Source organism: Cricetulus griseus, chromosome 4 (assembly GCF_003668045.3).
Source record: "Cricetulus griseus strain 17A/GY chromosome 4, alternate assembly CriGri-PICRH-1.0, whole genome shotgun sequence".
NCBI lineage: Eukaryota > Metazoa > Chordata > Mammalia > Rodentia > Cricetidae > Cricetulus > Cricetulus griseus.
This window is the reverse complement of record NC_048597.1, coordinates 77,291,480-77,311,550: the sequence shown is the minus strand read 5'-3', so window position 1 is coordinate 77,311,550 and position 20,071 is coordinate 77,291,480. Positions and strand designations below refer to the sequence as shown.

Here is a 20,071-nt window from a genome sequence, read left to right as displayed (position 1 = left end):
ATGGTCCTCGGCTTTTGCTGGCTCTCAAAACCCTTGTTGCCTGCTGCAGTGAACATTGCAGGCGGGTAGTTCGAGCGCAGGGCCTCCGGTGCTGAAACCCTCCGCTCCTACAGCGGCTAGCGCTAAACTCCGGGGACTAGAGTGTCAGGACCCTCCAGTCACCAAAGTCTGCAGTTATGTGGCTCTTCACGGCTTCAGCCCACCCTGCCAATAATAAAGATAAAACGTAGGCAAGCGGGGGCTGGAAAGACGGTTCAGTGTTGAAGAGTACCTCCTATTATAACAGACGATCAGAGTTCGGACCGCAGCCCCGAGGTCACACACACACTGTTGGCATATACTCACAAACAAATAAAACTACCTCATAGGGCAGGGTGTGGAGGCTTCTGCCTTTAAGCTCAGCACAGACGTGCCTTTGTAAGTTTGGGGCTAGTCACGCTGTCTCGAAATACTTTTTTTTTTTAAAGAAAAAAGAATTCTTCAAGTAGGTAAGAAAAAAAACAAAACAAGAGAAGCTTTGTCTTGAGGTTAATGCTGCAATATCATCCAGCTGAGGAGAGCTGTTTATTCAGAAACTGAATGCCGGGCATGGGAATAGTTAGGCTTAAGTTAAGTGCTTGTTTCGCTACCTGAGTGTCAGTCGCCAGGCCTACAGGGTGGGTGGAAGAACAAAAAGAAAAAGAAAAAGCCAGGCATGGTGCTTTACACTTTTAATCCCAGCACCGGGGAGGCAGAGACAGTGTGATCCCGAACAAATGAAATACTGTTTGCATCAGGGAAGTGTTTCCCAGCTGGCCTGGGCGGGAAAAGCCGCAGGGTCCTCCCGTAGAGATGGGAGGCTTGTGAAGGTATAAAGCAGTTGGGGCAGCCCGATGGGTAGTCCTGGTGTGGACTGTCCTTTCCTTAAGGCATCAGGCCCCGGTCTAAGAATTAGGGAGTCACTTTCGCCCCAACATCTCAGATTTAGAGGAAAACAAACATTTAAATAGGTGCCTATCACTAACGATGATGCCTTACACCCTGTCCCGTGTCTACTCAGCATGGCAACCCTCGGAACCCCTGCCCACTGGACTACACCGTTGCAGCCACTGTCTTCTGAATGGACTACACCATTGCAGCCACTGTCTGCTGAAAACCCATTCGGGCTCCTGAAATTGCAGCTGGGCGGGTGGCTCCAAGAGAGAGAGCCGCCCTTGCGTGCAGGAAGCCCTGGGTTCAACTCCTGCATCAAGAGAAACCGAAATTCCTCAGGAGAGAAGGTGCGGCTGCGCAGTACAACCCCGGGAGAGCGCATGGTCGGCCCCGCGCCTGGGCTCACTCTGCGCGCGCGCGCACAAGATTCGCCTAGCATCAGAGGAATGTCCACATCCGGGGCCCTGCGGCCGCCGCACGGTTGCCATGACAGCGGGGTTGCTGGCAGGCTTCCCACGTTAAGGGCCGATCTCCCATCGCCCAGGACGCCGCGCAGCGCCGCCACTATGAGCCAGGGCACCGCGGATCTAGCCTCGGAGACGGTAAGGAGACCCGGGGCAGCGGGAGGAGAGGCGCACGGCGGCAGCCAGCTCCCGCAGGCCTATTGTTACCGCACAAGAGCCAGCTCCGGGCGTCGGCCGCCACCGTGCCCGCGCCCCAGCTGCTCCGGCCCGCGCTCGCGGGGCCATTGCTTCCAAGAAGCCCCCGGGACTGCGCCCTCCCGCACGCGCTACGGGTCTGAGGTCGCGGCAGACTGGTGACGAGCTCACCTCATAAGTGTTGCTGCAGGCTGCACTCCAGTGACTCTTCAGAGCGATCCCTCGCAAAGGAGAAGGCCTCCACCCCCATGGCCAACCCTGCACGGGTCAGAGACGCATCTCTGGAAGAACCGTGCTGCCCTCGATCTCCCGCTGCGGGGTGGAGCCCCTGGCCCTCTGTGCGTGCCGGTACCAAGTGAACTTCGTGCATTCCAGTGGGGGCTATAGGATAAGGCAACGGGCCTATGTTCCTAATCTCAAAGACAAGTAGGAAGACTTTGGTACCGGTTTAGGGTCAGCGAGAACAATAAATGCAAAGGCTTCGAGGCGGGAAAGTGCCATGTCCAAGGAACAGAAAGCAAGCCCTCTGGGGTCATATTGAGAAGGGGACTGAAGGGAGTAGGCAGGAACCTGGACATGGGCAGAATGACTTGTCGAGGATCCAAGGAATACCCTTGGGAGGTTCCCCACGAACTGAGGGACTGTGCTTCTGGTCAGCTGAGAGCAACTAGGATTTCCTACTTGTCCCTGCAGGGGAGACTTCCCAGGTCCTACCTAGTTTGGGAGGTCGGTGGCTGTTTGCTTTGTGTGTGCTACTGAAGACTGAACTCCTCATGCAGGCCAGAGTGCTACAGATGAGCCTCCCCAACAGGGTCACTGGGGGATTCTAGGGAAGCACTTCACTGCTGAGTCAGATCCCTAGCCCAGGCAAGTGCCCTACCACTGAGCCACGCCCCCAGCCTCTCACTGGGCTCTCCCACTGAACCATATTTCCAGATCTTGAAGGAGTGAAAACCTTTTTTTGTAATTATAAAGATGATGCATTATAATTTCAGTGCCTTTGGGAAGTTATCCATAACCTGAGCAATTAATATTTGTTGTATTTTTCATTTGCATTTTTCCCCTTGGCTTAAAACATATTTCTATTATTCTGTAACTTTTACCATTAACGTTGTTGCTAGCACTTTTCCATATTTTTTAAAAAATGATCTGACTTTCTATGTAGCCCAGGCTGGCCTCAAATTCAGCATCCTTCTGCCTCAGCTTCCCAAATCCTAACTGTCACTACTCAGAGATGTTTTCTAAAATGTAACCAAGGACCAGGGAGAAGGCTCCAGGGATAAAATGCTTGCCTGCACTAGGACTGGAGTTCAGATCTCTGGAACCCACGTCAAAGCCCCATGGGTACAGCTGCTGTCTGTAATCACGATGTTCAGGAAGTTGAGACAGGATCCCATGGGCAAGCTTGCTAGCTAGATGAGCCACAGTTGTCGAGCTCTGGGTTCAACAAGAGAGCCCATGTCTAAGTAAAAAGGAGTAAAGGGAGACACACAGTGTCTGTTTCAGACCTCCACAAACACACGAACATGAAAACACACAGACATGTGAGCACACCAGATACATATACACAACAAATAAAAATAAAGTATATTGGAGGTGGGGACTGGAGTGATAGCTCAGCAGTTAAGAGTAGTTGTTGCTCTTTCAAAGTACTGGGGTTCAGTTCCCAGCACCCATATCAGACAGTTCACAATTAACTGTAAGCCCACCTCCAGGGGATCTGGAATCCACAGGCACCTAGACACACACACACACACACACACACACACACACACACACACACACACACACACACGGGGGGGGGGAGAGAGAGAGAGAGAGAGAGAGAGAGAGAGAGAAGAGCAGGAAACATGAAATGAAAACATATGTAGCATCACTGATCCACTCTGCCAGGTCATGGGCAGAGGAAGTCACCATCCTTTAAGTGGAAGATGAGAGATGGAGGGAGATCAGTGGGGAATGGAATGCTTATCTTGAGCAGAGAAGGCTCTCAAAGGCACACAGTAGTCCTGAGGACCCACCATACTTCAGTAGATACAGAGTAAGTCACTCAGCCAGACAGAACCTCTAATTCTCACCCCCCAACACTCACTCCTCTTCCCATGTGTATTCATGAATGGAGGCCTGAGGAATGGCACATAACATTCCTCAGATATTATCCACATACACCCCTTTTTTGAGGGCCTCAAATGAGCTAAATAGGCTGGGCTGGCCGACCACTGAGCCCCAGAGATCCACCTGTCTCTACTCCCAGCACTGGACTGAATTCAGCACATACTTTTACAACTGAGGCGTCCCCTGCTCCCACCCCTCCTTTCTAACTATCAAAGTACACTGGCTGCTTCAGGATGGAGATGTCCCTGGCTGTCCCATGGTATATGTGGGGTTCTGCTGCAGCAGCTGGAACAGGCAGCATACAAATGGGACTGGTGAACCTGAGCGGGTGCCTTCTAGTGACCCTGTTTGCATTTCTTCCAGGGAGATGACAGTCTGTCTGCAATTACCTTTGATTCTGACTTTGAGACGGTGAGTACAGGTTGGGATGACAGTCCCCATATGAGTTGCTTCTTGGATGTATGTTTGTAAAAGTCTCCCCAGATGCTGGTAGACCCAGAGCACTGGTGACCAGAGCTGCTTCTCGTGTAGAAGTTTCAGTCTGGTAGTTGAATTTAAATAACTGAGATTATCATTTTTAAACTTTTTATTTTGTAGAAATCAAATTTTTTTATAAATTTCTTTTTCTATTTATTATGCATACAGTGTTCTGCCTGCACAACAGAAGAGAGCACCAGATCTCCTTACAGATGGTTGTGAGCCACCATGTAGTTGCTGGGAATTGAATTCTGGAAGAGCAACCAGTGCTCTTATCCTCTGAGCCATCTCTCCAGCCCTAGATAACAATTTTAAGGACTAGGAATGTAGCTCAGTGGTAGAGAGCTTACCTAGCAGGCATGAAGCCCTGGGTTCCATCTCTAACACTGAACAAACTGGGCACAGTGGTGGGAGGTAGTATAGGAGGGGGTAGGGGGAGTTTAATGTCATCTGGCCTGGACTACTTAAGACCCTGTCTCAAACAATAGCAGCAGCAGCAACAAAATAATAAAAACTGAGGTTATCATTTGAAAGCTAGTTTTAGAAATTAATTGTGGAGGTCTCAAAAGATAGCTCGATGATTAAAAGCACTTACTGCTCTTGCAGAGTGTATAGATACAATTCCCCGTACCCACATGGCAGCTAACACTGGATCCCCAGAGTGCTAGGAACTAGTCAAGAAAACTGGCAGAGGTGGTCAGATACACTGTAGAGCCATGTCCTATCCCATAACTGGGGAATTTTATCACTGGGCACACAATCTATCACTGATCCACACCCCAGCCCCTCACTGGGGAAGTCTAGGCAGGCACTCTACAGTGGAAACACACTTCCAGTGACCCTGGGGATCGGCTGGCCTCTTGGGTTCTTTGTAAATTGTGCTTAGTAGCAAAGGCAGCATGCTAAGTGCTCACTTAGGGACAAGCCAATGAAGTTACCCTGAGTGTAGACTTGATCCCAGCTATACATGAGCTCTGAAGGGACCCAACACAAGAAGTCTCAACTGCATTTAGAAGCCTCATAAGCCCATTGTCCCCAAGGAGGGACCCCTGTGTGACAAAACCTTTCCTTGGGAGATGAAACACACACATCTACTCACCCTAGATGGAGATCCCACAGCAGACCAAAGTGAGAGGTTACTTCATAGGAGCAAAAATTACTCAAAGGCAGCTGCATTACCAAGGCCAAGCATGGGTGACAGCTTACAAAGCTGGGAACATGGAGCAACTGAACAGCCAGCAGGAAGCTCAACAGGTTGGAGACTGTCCTCTCCAAGTGACTCTGCCCTAGACTTCTCCCAAGCAGCAGCCGGTCTGGTCTCAGAGTCTGAGAGTCTTCTTAGTAGCTTGCCTTGTCTGAGAATGACTCTCAGCTTTGGCAGGGAGGAGCCTAGAGAATCTGGTCAGTTTCAGGGACTTCCTGGAGCTGTTTTGAGTTGTTTTCCTTTGTGCTAAGGAGCATCCTGTGGGATGGAATGTTTCAATCTGGGAGGAAATTGTTATACAACATGTCCACAGCCAGGAGCTCTCCTTTATATCATAGGGCTATGAGCCCAAGATACTCAATACAGAGGCAATCCAGATGCCACAGGCTGTGGAAGGAGCCACCTGAAAAGCCCCAAGCAGAGTCCAAGTCTCTCTGGGGCATAGAGGACAGCGTTTCCACCAGAGGAGGAGCAAGGTCACACCCCATGCTGCGCCCTCACACCCAGCCTGAGTGCTACTTAGGAGGGCAGGTACCTCTCCATGGCCCAGCCCGAGAAGCAGCAGAACCTTTTTCCCACCAGACTACATGGGCATCTGTTTGCCATGAAGACTGTTTTTCACACAGCATCCTCTTCCTTGCTGGATTTCTCTTCCTAAATGGGGATCTGCCATGGACTTACTTACAAGGGATTCATCTTGCCACACATGCTGTGGGCACATAGGTATTTGCCAGCATGCAGAGCAGGGACAAGGACAGTAGAGGAGACAGACCTTTCATTTTTCTGGTTTCTCTGTGTATCCCTGGCTGTCCTAGCACTCACTCCATAGACCAGCCTGGCCTTGAACGCAGAGATCCACCTGCCTCTGCCTCCTAAATACTGGAATTAAAGCTTATGCCACCACGCTCAGAGAGAGTGAGCTTTGTGACTTCTAACCCCAGCCCTGGACCTTCCATGCATGGAGTCTCTTGGATCTCCAAGAGGTCTGCCCTGGCCAGGGTCTCCATCAGGACCTGTCTCACTCATTCCCCACTGAACATGGTGTAGCTTCCAACAGTACCACTGAGGTCTCTCAGAAAGCCCAGCATACTTCATGTTGCTTCTTCTTTCTTTCAGAAAACAAAAAGAAAAGGTTTCCACAAACCTCCTTCCACATCACCAAGTAAGTATGACCAGATAGACCTGCTATCCCTTCATCCCCACGTGACTCTGCAGTGTGGCAAGAATGGCCTTTCACCAGTGTCCTGAAAAAAGTGAAGGATGTTGCTTTTCTGGTGTGGTTGGAGGAGGGGCTAGATAGATGGCTCAGTGGTTAATAGCACTTTCTGCTCTTCTAGAGGACCTGTGTTTGGTTCCCAGTGCCCACTTATAGCCATCTGTAACTCCAGCTCCAGGGGATCTAATGCCTCTGCCACTGTTCCTGTCTGTACTCACCCGCACAGAGACACACACACCTATACACAATTTAAAATAATAAAAATAAATCTTCAAAAAAAAAAAAAAAAAGAGGGTCTCTTGAACCCAGGGTTTCTAGCCTAGCCTGGCCTGGCCTGGCCTATCAATATATAAAACCCGACCTCACAGTAAGTCAGTCAGTAAATTATTGTGCTTCTTGGTATTTGCCGGCACGTGTTTCTCCTGGATTGCCCTTTGCATATCATGTTTGACCAGTTTTTGTCTTTGTAAAGCAAAGGTGTTTGAGGCACGGCAGTGGCACAGCTCTAAACTACATGTTCCCTCCTCAGAGTCACCTTACTACTCCAAGCCCAAAAAAGTGACATCATGGCGGTCTCTGAAGACAGCAGGGAGCATGCCTCTGAGCAGCAGAATATCCTTGACCCCACAGAAGCTGTGGCTGGGAACCTCGAAGCACGGTAAATGGCTCTCCTGTGGACGGTGCTCTGGCTTGAGACAGTGTGGGAACTCAACAATGATTTGAGATAGCATGTATGAGTCATGTGGTTTCAGTGAGGTTGTCTTTGATCTTCTCAAAGACATTGAACATGTCATTGGTGGGCATAGCTTTCCCAGTCCCACCTGAGGACACTCTAGTCCCTTTTGATCAAGGTTGTCTCAGCGCTGCTCTGTAGTAGAAGTATGATGGAGCCAGTTTCTACCAGCTTGCAGGACACAACTGTTATGGTTTCTGTGAGCTGGTCTTTGTCACACTGGAACCCTGAAGTGGGAATGTTTACACCAGGGAAATGGGCACATGTGACAGATACAGGCTCCCTGGGTTGATCTCTGTGAGCTGCTTGTTAGGCATTTACCAGTATACCCCCATCTCCTGGCATCTTCTCATCCTGGAGCTTGATGAGAGAGGTACAGCTTCACAGACTGTGTGCTTGTACCTGTCCTGTTAAACCCATGCACATTCAAACCAGGAAGTATGACCCAACCCCTGAGCTCCATGGTTACCTCAGAGCACGCGTGGATCCACCCCCCCAGCTGCACTCCTGACCACCTGACAGAAGCTGTGAGAGCAAAGAGGGCAGACCCCAGGCGTTCTGGCAACCATGGTGAGCATGCTCCCGGGGACAAGGCCAGGAGAGCAGAAAGGAAAGCCTCTAGCAATTGAGGGGTGAGATTTTTTTTTTTTCTTTTTGCACGAGCTCCATCTGATGGACATTCTAGAATGTTCTGAGGGACAGTGATTCATGAAGAGTCTCATAGCCAAGCCATCATGTCACCCTCCTTAAATAGAGTTACATTTAAATTCCTTATGTATGGGTGGGCTATGTATGTGCCGTGGCATGCATGTGGAGATCGGAGGACAATTTGTGACATCATTTCCCTCCTGCTACCATGGGGAGCCCCTTGGGATGGAAGTCGGGTCTTCAGGCTTGGTAGCAAGTGCTGTTACCTGCTAAGCCACCTTGCTGGTTCCTTGTTTGTTCCTTACTAGTGTTTGCCCATGGGGCCTGTTGGCCTCTCTGGGCCTTAGTAGAGAGGAATAGCTCTTCAGCGTGGTGATCGCTGGCTCCATATCCCTTTGAACCAAATCTACTGATTAGGGTTACACTTTAGGCTTATTTGGCTATTTTGGATTTATAACTGGTTAGGCGTCATTAAAACCTCCGTAAGTGGAAAGATGGCTCTGTGGGTAAGAGCATTTGCTATGCAAACAGGGACCTGAGTTCAGATATCAGCACTCATGCAAAAATCCAGGTGTGATCTCAGTAACCCAGCACTGTGGTGGGCAGAGACTGGAAGACATCAGGGCTTGCTGCCTGCCAGCAAGTCAGTGAGGGAATAAGGCAAAGAGCCCTAGAGCAGGACTCCCAATGTCCTCTTCTGCCCTCTGCATGAACACAGGCTTACAACACACATAGGTATCCACATGTACACACACATACACGTGTGTACATACACACAAGTACTCACACCCTCAGTTAGCCAGGCTGGTGGGTACTTCCTTGTCTCCCCAGCATTGAGAAGGTTGAGGCAGAAGCATCTTGAATTCCAGACAATCTGGACTGTCCAGTGAGACTCCTCTATCTCAGCAAACAAGTATAGTTTTATTAACTTTCAGGGTTCCCTTCAGGCATAACCAGGGATCCTTTCTATTGTCCCATGATGTCCTAAGAGGTGTGTGTGTGTGTTCCTCCAGGTCACATCTCTGGGAATTCTGTCTACAGAGAGAAAGAGGACATGTATGATGAGATCATCGAGTTGAAGAAGGTAGGGTCCATCCTGCTCCTTTCTGATTGGCAGTGATAACCTTTCTCTGAAAGTCAGTGTCATACTGAAACTTGAGTGTCAGTCACATGGAGTTCGTTCTCTGGCACCATACCATAGGATCTGGCCATCCTAGCTGAGGGGAAGGCCTGTCCACCAACTGCAGAAGAGGTAGTGGGCTTGCCAGGCATGCTGGTACAGGTGAGTCATCCCAGCACTGAGGAGGCAGGAGAGTAAGGTGTTCAAAGCCAGCTGAGCAACATAGTGAATTCAAGGATAACCAGGGATACATGAGACCCTGTCTCCAAAATGCAAGCATGCCAGCTGTGTGGCAACAAAAGGACCCCCTGAAAAGGAGTTGCACCCTCTTCTTTGGACATTCTCAACTGAGGCTGACCTGACACAGGAGGCAGTGTAGAGAGGTTCCCACTCTTCCGGGAGACTACTAAGTGGATGTGGATAGCCCCCAACAATAAATGATTGTTACAAGTGGCACTTTGTAACAGTGGGAGCCATCCATGTTTGGGGGTAGAAATAGACTTTTAGGGAAATGACCCTGACTATTCAAACTCATCGTAAGTTTTTGGTGCTCTGCCTGAAGGGAATTGGAGACATAGTAGTAGAGTACTTTCTAGAATGTGTATGACACAGTGTTCCGTCATGGAACCTCAGAGTGCTGTGTAGAATCAGTCACACAATAAGGGACTCAGGGTGTGGCTCAGTGGTAGAGCACCTGCCTAGAATCCCCCAGTGAGGGTCTGGGGTGTGGCTCAGTGGTAGAGCACTGCCTAGAATCCCCCAGCGAGGGACTGGAGTGTGGCTTAATGGTAGGGTGGTAAGGTTGCCTAGAGTCTATCAGTGATGGGTTTGTGGATGTGGCTTAACAATAGAGTGCCAGCTGAGGGCACACAAGGCCCTAGGTTCAATCTTGGAACTATAAAAACTAAAATATAATAAGAGTTGATTATAGGATCTGTTTCCCCTTGGCCTGACAAAGCTTGGTAAGAAAATCCATCCATAGGGGGATGTTGGGAGCATCTCTCCTCAGACATAGCTGAGGGCTAGTATTCCTTCATTATTATTATTATTCTTTTTAAGTGTGTGTGTGTGTGTGTGTGTGTGTGTGTGTTGCTCTGTGTGCCTATATGTGCATGTGGGTACAGGTGCCTGTGGAGGCCAGAAGAGGCCATTGAATCCACTAGAGCAGGAGTAATAGGCAATTTTTTACTAACCCACTGAGGGTGCTGAGAACCTAACTCAGGTCCTCTGCAAGAGAGTATGTGCTATTAACTGCTAAGCCATCTCTCTAACCCTGTGGCTAGTATTGCTAAGGAGCATCAGACTGTGTTATGTAATGTGACAGATGGAAGAAGGTTCAGGACTTTGGGACTTTTCAGGGCCGGGGTTCACAGGCTTAAAAGTATTTTGTCAGCTGGTTGCCATTGGCATTGTAATGGGAAAGATCTCAGGTGCATTGGTTTTTCCTGTACCCACAAGTTTTGGGATTACCCCCTTCACCCCTTGCTGCCAGATTGCTCCATTACATGACACCAGGGAATTTGGGGGGGAGGGGGTTGTTTCAAGACAGGGTCTCTCTGTGTAGCTCTGACTATCCTGGAACTTGCTCTGTAGACCAGGCTAGCCTTCAATTCAGAGATGCACTTGCCTCTGCCCCCTGAGTGCTGGGATTAAAGGCATATACCACCACCTCCCAGCTTTTAAAAAAAATTAAGATTTATTTATTTAATTTTTATCAATGTTTTGTTTTCATGTACATCTGTAGACTAGAAGAGAGCATCAGATCCCATGGATTCTGTGGCATAGAAGGTTGTGAGTCACCATGTGGTTACTGGGAATTGAACTCAAGACCTCTAGAAAAGCAGCCAGTATTCTTAACCTCTGAGCCATCTCTCCAGCCCCCATGACACCCAGGGCTTTAAAAACCTCTTTCAAAGCCAAATATGGCTATGATCCCAGCAATTGGGAAACTGAGGCAGGAGAATTGCTCCCAGATTTAGGCTGGCCTGGGTTGCAAAAAAAAAAAGACTCTAAAGAAAAGAGGGGGTGGGGGAGAGAACCTCCCAAATTAGGATTCACTGTACTATGGAGAATTTGTATGAATGTGACCCTCCTTTTCTTTGTTTTTGGGTTGGTTGAGTTTTGTTTTTATATTTATTTATTTTGTGTGTTCATAAAGGTAAGAGAACCCCTTAGAGAAGATGGTTCTCTCCTTCCACTGTGCATGTACCTGCATGCAAGCATGTCCATCCTGGGGATTGAACTCAGGTCATGAGGCAAGCCCCTTTACCTGCTGAACCATCTTGACAGCCCCACCCTCCTTTCCTTTTTTTTTCCAGTCCTTACATATGCAGAAAAGTGATGTGGATCTGATGAGAACAAAGCTCCGACGCTTGGAAGAGGAGAACAACAGAAAGGACCGGCAGATAGAACAGCTTTTGGATCCAGGTCGAGTAAGTCCCAGGGCCCACAGAGGCCTCCTGCTGGCTAGTGATGCCAGTGGTACCATGGGAAGCAGACAGGAGGAAAAGCCACCGTGGGCTTAATGTCTCCATTTGCTTCCCACAGGGCCCAGACTTTGTGCGAACCCTGGCTGAGAAAAGGCCTGACACTGGTTGGGTGAGTAGCGCCTCCTGCCCCCAGGAGAGCCTTCCATTGATCTCATAGTGGAACTGCAGGAAGGGCATGGGCTCAGAACTCTAGAACTGTTGTTTATAGAGCCACAGAAATCACAAGATTGTACTTTGAAGAATGTCAGGGGGCAGCAGGTTTAGCAGAGGCTAAAAAAGGTAGAACAAATGCCACACAATTACAGTGAGGCTTGGGGGGAGTGAGAGTGTGGAACCCTGACTTCAGTCTATAGAACAGTGCTAGGGAGGGAACACAGTTAAATAAATAAATAAATAAATAAATAAATAAGCAAGCAAATAAGCAAATAAATAAATAAATAAATAAATAAATAAATAAATAGAAGAAGGCACTTGGGAGTTCAAGACCAGTCTGCTCCATAGAGACCAGCCTAGGCTACATGAGACCTTGTCTCAGAATACAAACAAACAAACAAACAACAACAAAAAGAGTCTCTGTACAACTTGGGAATTACATCCAAACCTCAGTTTCTGTTTTAAAATGGGGTGGGAATTAGGGTGCGGTATGGAATATGTTATTGTCCCCATTAGTCAAGTTTCAAGGAATAAGACAGCAATGGGTTAATGGGCTTCATGTCATGAAGAAATGTACAGGAAAGCCTCAAGACTAAAGGAGAACTGAAAGAATGCCATGAAGCATTAGGTTACAGCAGTGTTCTCTATCAGGAGTATACAGAATATCTGTAGTCACTAAAGATATTCCATCTGTGAGATAGGACCAGCAAGACTGGCATCAAGGCACTTGCCACCAAGCCTAATAGCCTGAGTCCCACCCTAGAAACCCATGTGGAAGGAGACTTCAGCCTCTGAAAGTTGTCCTCTGACCTCCATATGAGGGCCGTGGCATGCACTTCCCACCCAACCCCTAACAATAAATGCAATAAAAATAGTAAAAAGTCTAAAAATAATATATATATATTATATATATATATCAATCATGTCATGTAGAAATACACATTTAATACTAGTGATTAAAGATGGTCTGTGTTTAGGACTCAAAGTCAACACCTAACACTTGTGAATGATCAGTATATGGCCACAAGAAAACTATGTATTTATTTAGACAGGGTCTTTCTATGTTATCCCCACTGGCCTGGATCTTCTGGCTTCAAACAATCCCCAGTCTTATCTTCTTAAGTGCTAGAACCATAGGCATATGCTGCTGGCTCAAGAAAATGTCTTTGTTGTTATTGTTTTCAAGATAGGGTTTCTCTGTGTAGTCCTGGCTGTGCTGGAACTCTTCTATAAACCAGGCTAGCCTCGACTTCAGAGATCCACCTGCCTCTGCCTCCTGAATGCTGAGATTAAAGGTGTGTGCCACAACTGCAAGAAGAAAAATCCCAAATTTGTGACTGTGTAGTCAGCATGTTTGTGACCTCATTTCATCTTTTGGAAGAAGGATCTGCATATGTGTGTGTCTGTGTGCTCCTGTCTCCATCTCCCCAGTGCTGAGGTTACAGGTGTACAGTGACACAGTGGCTTTGTATGTGGTGCTGGGGATCTGAATTCAGTTTCCCATGCTTGTGCAACAAGCACTTGAGCTCCTGAGCCATCTCCCCAGCCCCCCAGTCCCCCAGCCCCCCAGCCCTCATTTTAAAAGCAAGAAAATGAGGTTTACCCAAATCTGGCTCCTCCCTGCTGTTCCCAGGCTCGGGGAAGGCAGGGATGGTGGTTGCGGTAGACTTGGCTTCTCATCTCACCAGCACTACATACTGGGAGGAAAGAAATTATTTTAAGTTACACTGAGTAAAACCTTACACAGCATTAGCAACAAGATTAGCAAGGATAGTGCAAACCAGATTTGGCGGGGTCTAGATAAAAACAGGAGTACTCAGAACCTACATATCAAGTGTTAGTGCTGGCAAGGCCAGCTCATTGGGACTCATTCTGTGGGGCCTGCTCTGTCATACTGCTCTTGATAGATGCACTCTTCCTGACCAGCTGCCCAGGGACAATGATAGCTGCCTAGGTCAGCAATTTGCAAAGCCTTCCAAAGTGATTCATAGCAACCTCAAAATATTTTTGTTAATTAAAAAGTATTTTTTAAGATTTCTTTATTGTGTATATACTATTCTGTCTGTATGTATGCTTGCAGGCCAGAAGAAGGCCCCAGATCTCATTACAGATGGTTGTGAGCCACCATGTGGTTGCTGGGAATTGAACTCAGGACCTCTGGAAGAGCAGCTAGTGCTCTTAACCACTGAGCCAACTCTCCAGCCCCCAATTAAAAAGTATTTTTGTATTTATCTATCAATTGGGAGGGGGTACTCACCAGATGCACACATGGAGGTCAAGGTGGGCGGTGGTGGTGTACAACTTTAATCCCAGCATTTGGAAGGCAGAGGCAGGTGGATCTCTGTGAGTTCAAGGCCAGCCTGGTCTACAGAGTGAGTTCCAGGAGAGCCAAGGCTGTTACACAAAGAAACCCTGTGTCGAAAAACCAAAACCAAAACAGAACAACAAAAAAATATGTGGAGGTCAGTGGACAGTTTGTGGGAGTCAGTTCTCTCTTTCCACCATGTGGATTCCAGGGATCCAAGTTAGGTCATCAGATTTGGTGGCACGTATCTTTACCCACTGAGCCATCTTGCCAGGCTCCAATGTTAAGTTTTTTAAAGAATATTTTAAAATTCAGGCATAGTGTTGTAGATCTATAACTCCAGCATTCAGGAGGTAGACGCAGAAGGATCAGAAATTCAAGGTCATTTAGAGTAAAGAAGGATTTTAAGGCCAGTCTGCGCTACATGAAACCATGTCTTAAAAAGGAAGAAAGTATATGTCTAATAGTGTACTGTTAATTGAGATGTCTGCTTAGGACATTGGATGAAGATGTAGAATTCATTAATGAATGAACATGTATTTCCATAGTGAAAAATCTTTTTTTAATTTTTAATTTTATGTGTGTGGGAGTTTTGTATGCATATATGTCTGTATGCCACATGCATGTCCACTGCCCTCCAAGGTCAGAAGGAGGGGATGACATCATGTTCCCTGGAATCCGAGTTTCAGATGCTTATGAGCCACTGAATAGTTTCTGGGAGTTGAATCTGGGTCCTCTGGAAGAGCAGCCAGTGCCACTGAGCCTTCTCTCCAAGCCAAGCCCTGTATTATATTGTTCCAGTGTTCTGTGTGTGTGTGTGTGTGTGTGTGTGTGTGTGTGTGTGTGTGTGTGTGTGTGTGTGTGTGTGTAGTTTGAAGTTGACTTTAAAAAGAAAATGTTGTTTAGGTTATAAAGGAAATACCTCCCCAAGGAGACATAAGGAGAAGGAAGGCTCAGGCCTGCTGGAACAGAGCAGTCAGTCCCTTGACCTTGACCTTGGGCAAGGACTTGCTGGGTCCCTGTGGGTCCCAGGCACTGTACTGCACATCTAGCCCTCTCCTAGAATTTGCAGTGTGTTCCCTAGGACAGCAGTTGGCTGCTGCCCTCTGACCCTCCATCTTGCTCTCCAGTCACTTACTCAGCACTGCTCAGTGAGGGAGCAGGTTGGGGGCCTTTAGTCATCACTAGAAGTGCACTAAGGAAGGTAGAAGAGTGGGATGGATGTGCACGAATCCTGACAGGAAGAAGCTTGGAGTCTGTAGGGTCTCCTAGGAGGGAATACCCAACTATCCTGGGGACCCAGCAGGTTGAGCCCTCAGTGGGTGACTGTGCTAAGGTGGTGGCCCTCTGCTGGCAGGTCATCACCGGGCTCAAGCAAAGGATCTTCAAGCTGGAGCAACAGTGCAAGGAAAAGGACAACACTATCAAGTACGACCTGAGGGGGCTAGTGGTGGGTGGTCCCCAGTGTCGGTTGGGTGCTGCACTGGGCCAGGAAAGACTGGCCTCTCTTCCATCCACCCTTTCCATGTTGTTCTACCTTCTTTGCCGCATCTCTGTTCCAACCTAAAACTGAGAAATGTTAACTCCTCCTTTCCTCGTATGTCATGGTGGGAAACAAGCACTCTACCACTAGGCAGGTTCTCTACCACTGAGCCACGCCCCAGCCCCTCACTGGGGGAGTCTAGGCAGGTGCTCTACCACTGAGCCACGCCCCAGCCCCTCACTGGGGGAGTCTAGGCAGGTGCTCTACCACTGAGCCACACCTCAGTCATGTTTTCACTTTTAATTTTGAGACAGGACCTCTTTGACTTGACCAGGCAAACAGGCCTTGAACCTTCAAGCCTTCTGTCCCAGGTCCTGAGGAACCTGTATGACTAGATGACACCTTTAGCTTCTGTTTAATTCAAATTTCCTCAGTAAACAGCATTTCTCTTCAACTTTTTACTCCCCCACCACCACCCCCGTCAGTATGCAATCACCTCTGATGTCCAGTGTGAACATTCTGGGTCTGGATTCCAAGGCCTCTCAGCAGACACTGTGCCTTCCTCCCTGCCGCTGGCTAGCCTCACTAAGCATAGGGGATAATTTAGGTGGTTAAGTCCATTTCAAGAAAACTGAGGCAGCCTGCCTATACCCATGCCCTGATTTTCCTACAGCCTTTCTGCCCCTCTATAGTGTTTCTTGATGAATTGGCGACATGTGTCTGGTTGTGTGCTGGTTTCCTGTTTTGTGCCCTGAGCTCTGCTTTCTCCTGTGCCTTCTTTGTGAAGTGTGTGGCATATTAAGGGCAAGGTGACAGTGCTGGTGGTGGTGGTGGTGCGGGGGTGGGGGGTGTGGATCTGCTCTGCTTTTATTTTTCTTTGTCTTGTTCTGAGACAGCATCATGCTGTGTAGCCCAGGCAGAGCTTGAATTCAGTATTCCTGCACCAGCCTCCTGAGTGCTGGGATGGCATGCATGTGTCACTGATTCCTCTTATAAAGTAGGCTATTCTGCTCTGAAGGTGACCCAGGGCCTAGGTTCCTTTGGTACTACTGACTGACTGTGGTGTTTCAGGGCAGCCTTTCTTAGGGTAGACCATCTGTCAGTGGTCTGTGGGTTCATTAGAGGAGTGGCTGGTGCCACCCAGGAGGACTCTGTCTGGTGTGATTGTTCCAGAAGTATGGACTCATGTGGTCAAGGCCAATGTCAGGCTTCTCTTTCTCATTGCCATCCCCTCTCTGACTTCTGGGACTCCTTCTTCCTCTGCCTCTCCCTGGGTGCTAGTCCCACCATACTAACTCTGAACTTGGGTTTCCAGCAAACTTCAGACGGACATGAAGACCACTAACCTGGAGGAGATGCGCATCGCCATGGAGACATACTATGAAGAGGTGTGTACACCCAGAAGCCTGATGCTCTGAAACCTGAAGCTATGCATGCATGCACTGAGGTTCAGTGGGCGTGAAGAGATCACCATCGTATAGTTTTCTCTCCCTGCACAAAGCCACAATTGGGAAGCTGACTATAGATTGGGGGACGCTGTCCCCACTTCTGTTGTGTTCTGACACCTTCTCTCTGCATCTCACAGATCCATCGTCTGCAGACCCTCCTGGCGAGTACTGACGCCTCAGGAAAGAAGTATGATCTCATGTGGGAACCTCTTGTGTCTTTGTGCTATCGAGGCCACTCTCAAAGTCGGGCAGCCCTTACCTGCCACTGGCTTGCTCTCCCTTTTCTGGGCAGCTGTGCAATGCTTACTGGAGGTGGCGGTGGGGATACATTCGTGTGTGTGTGTATATGAACATGTGTGCACGTGTGCAGACCACCAGTCAACATCAGGTGTCTTCATCCATTGATAGCTCTCCATGCTGTTTGCTGAAGCAGAGCCTCTCATGGAATCTGGAACCCCAAGTATCTCCTGTCTCCCAGTGCTGGGGTTACAGGCACGCACTGCCAGTAGCTCAAGGGCTCCAGTCCTCATAGTTGTAGAGTAGGTACTTAACCACTGAGCCCTCCACCCAGCCCCATAGCAGCTCCCAATCTAGAGCTGGAGAGCACTGGTTTTCAAAGCAGGCTCTGCCTTACTTGTTTGAAACAAGCTTTTTTGTTTGTTGTTTTGTTTTTGATGTTAAAGTTTTCCCAAGTTAAAGTATCTTTACTGTGTATATTGCACCTATCATTCCTAAAGGATACGATGCCAAAATGCCAACAATCCTAACACCTACACCAAGCAGCCTACAATGCCTGGAACTCCAGCTCCGGGGAATCTGATGCCTCTGACCTCCACAGGCACCTGCAGACAGATAGTGTGTGTGTTTGTGTGTGTGTGTGTGTGTGTGTGTGTGTGTGTGTGTGTGTGTGTGTGTGTATCTATATCTGCCGATACAGCAGGCTTCTGTGTAAACTGCCAGCACCAGGTGTGGCTGTCCTTTTTCCCCTTTGCCCCCAGTCAGTAGCTAGAAGACCATATAAGAGCCATATAAGGCAGAGGAGGTAGCTCCATGGTAAAGCACTAGTCTGTTGTGTAAAACAAAGCCAGACATGTCTGCATTGCATGTGCACCTGTAATCCCAAGGCCGGCGGGGCAGGGGTCCAGGGGGCCAAGGGATTACACAGCAGAAAGATCAAATCCATGAGACTTGCTGGCTGCCAGCGTAGCTCCAGATTCATGGAGAGATCCTGTCTCAAGGGACTAAGGTAGAGAATGAAGGAACAGAACACCTGACGTCTTTCCTCTGACCCTTGCACACATGTACATACACTACACACACATATACACAAAGACCAGATAAGTGGAGTAGGTTCTGTTATTTGCAGGAAGTAAATATCCTGTGACGTTCCAGGGATTCTAAATTAGTAAATACTGAACCATTGGTCCTGGGCAGTGGATTCAGGCTTAGGTCCCTGTGTTCATTTGTTACATCTTCATCAAGAAAGATGCTGAGACTGGTGTTGTGTGTGCTTCTCTTAAAGACATGTAATATGTAGTATTGATTCACTATGTATAATACATAGTGATTTTCTAGTACCCAACCAGAGGCCAAAAGAGCTGCACCACAGCCTTTCGAACACCAGGGGGTGCTCAGCGCCCTGCTGTAGAACCATTTATTTTAGTGCCTTATTTATGTATGTATGTATTTAAATAAATACATGGTGGTCCTGAGAAAGGAACTTAGGGCCTCCCATGTGCTAGGTAAGCATTTCCCCAACTGAGCACTGAACTACATCCCCAACCCACTCCATGCCCACTTTATACACCAGCACAAAGTACAAACATAAAAAAAATAGAGGTGAGCCTGCTGACACACCCACATCACGGCAACACTCAGGAGGTGGAGGCAAGTGAATCCTGAGTTCCAGAACAACCTGGGATACATATGGAGACCCAGTCGCAAAAATGGAAAGCAGTGGGGATGTAACAGTTGGTAGAGCACTTGCCTGGCATTCCTGAGTCAGGAAGGAAGGAAGGGAGGGAGGGAGGGAGGGGAAGGAAGGAAGGAAGGAAGGAAGGAAGGAAGGAAGGAAGGAAGGAAGGAAGGAAGGAAGGAAGGGTAGAATTGATTCTCTTACTGAAGTTACCATTTCACTACTGTGGGGGTTAGATTGTTAACATCAGAAGCCATTCTGACCTCAGAGCCTGGTAAGAAGCCAACCGTGTTCCTGTGAGATGTCTGTAAGTCAGTCCAGAAGTGCCACCCTCAGTGTGTCCCTTCCTTATCCCCAGGCCCATAATGGAGAAGAAGCTGGGTGTGAAAAGGCAAAAGAAGATGAGCAGCGCCCTGCTGAACTTGACCCGGAGCGTGCAGGAGCTGACAGAGGAGAACCAGAGCCTGAAGGAGGACCTGGACCGCATGCTGAGCAATTCCCCCACTGTCTCCAAAATAAAGGGTATCTGCCCACAGGCCACTCAGGGAGACACGAGGAGACGGGTCATGTCTTGTTCGGTAGTGGGCCCCATTCAAACATGGAGAACTTAGTCACAAGCCTCATAGCAGACATATCCCCTTACCTGTGCAAAAGGGCTTTGTTAGTAGGACAGGTGTTCTGGGGAGAGTCCAAGTAGCCGGGGCCCGTGGGACTGTGGATATGTAGGAAGAGATCTGGTTCTCGGGATCTTGAATGTGGGGCCTGCAAAAAACAAGAGGACTAGGGGAACTGCAGGCTCTGGGGCCATTGCTTTGTTTTGCAGCACTGAGGATGGAACCCAGGTCTAATATGGACTAGCGGAGAGCTCTCCATAGGCTCCAGGACTTTTTGTCTGAGCTGTGGAGGGGACAGAGTTGACATTTCGGGGAGGAGGAGAGGTTAGATGTGAGGCAGGTACCTGCCATGCTGGAGAACAGGATGTGCTACAGGTAGAGTCAAGTGACAGCTCCCTGCAAGATGGGCGCTGGAGAAGAGCAGAGCCGAGTCTTAAGCCTGAGGCATTTAGAAGGTTAGGTAATGAGGGCCAGCTAGTAACACATAGCCAGCAGTGGCCAGAGTGACCATGTGATAGCCAAGCCTTGAGTGTCTCATGTGTGAAGAGTGAGCTTAGCATTTGGAGTTTAGCAAAGTGAA

The 20,071-nt window shown here is 48.5% G+C and overlaps 1 protein-coding gene across 4 annotated transcripts in view; it reads left to right on the top strand.

Annotated features, from left to right (window-relative positions):
* The window catches only part of Iqce (IQ motif containing E), a 42,065-nt gene that overhangs the window by 279 nt on the left and 21,715 nt on the right, over nucleotides 1-20,071 (top strand). For 2 of the 4 annotated variants that reach the window (XM_035444793.1, XM_027413520.2), the window contains exons 2-13: nucleotides 1,040-1,514; nucleotides 4,050-4,097; nucleotides 6,484-6,529; nucleotides 7,113-7,241; nucleotides 7,752-7,886; nucleotides 8,978-9,048; nucleotides 11,403-11,516; nucleotides 11,632-11,682; nucleotides 15,389-15,459; nucleotides 16,830-16,902; nucleotides 17,100-17,149; nucleotides 19,236-19,399. In XM_035444793.1, the coding sequence (XP_035300684.1) occupies nucleotides 1,041-1,514; nucleotides 4,050-4,097; nucleotides 6,484-6,529; nucleotides 7,113-7,241; nucleotides 7,752-7,886; nucleotides 8,978-9,048; nucleotides 11,403-11,516; nucleotides 11,632-11,682; nucleotides 15,389-15,459; nucleotides 16,830-16,902; nucleotides 17,100-17,149; nucleotides 19,236-19,399 (1,426 nt within the window). In that variant the 5' untranslated portion in view covers nucleotide 1,040. The remainder of the gene's footprint in view (nucleotides 1-1,039; nucleotides 1,515-4,049; nucleotides 4,098-6,483; nucleotides 6,530-7,112; nucleotides 7,242-7,751; nucleotides 7,887-8,977; nucleotides 9,049-11,402; nucleotides 11,517-11,631; nucleotides 11,683-15,388; nucleotides 15,460-16,829; nucleotides 16,903-17,099; nucleotides 17,150-19,235; nucleotides 19,400-20,071) is intronic. The other 2 variants (XM_035444794.1, XM_027413521.2) reach the window with 1 other exon arrangement.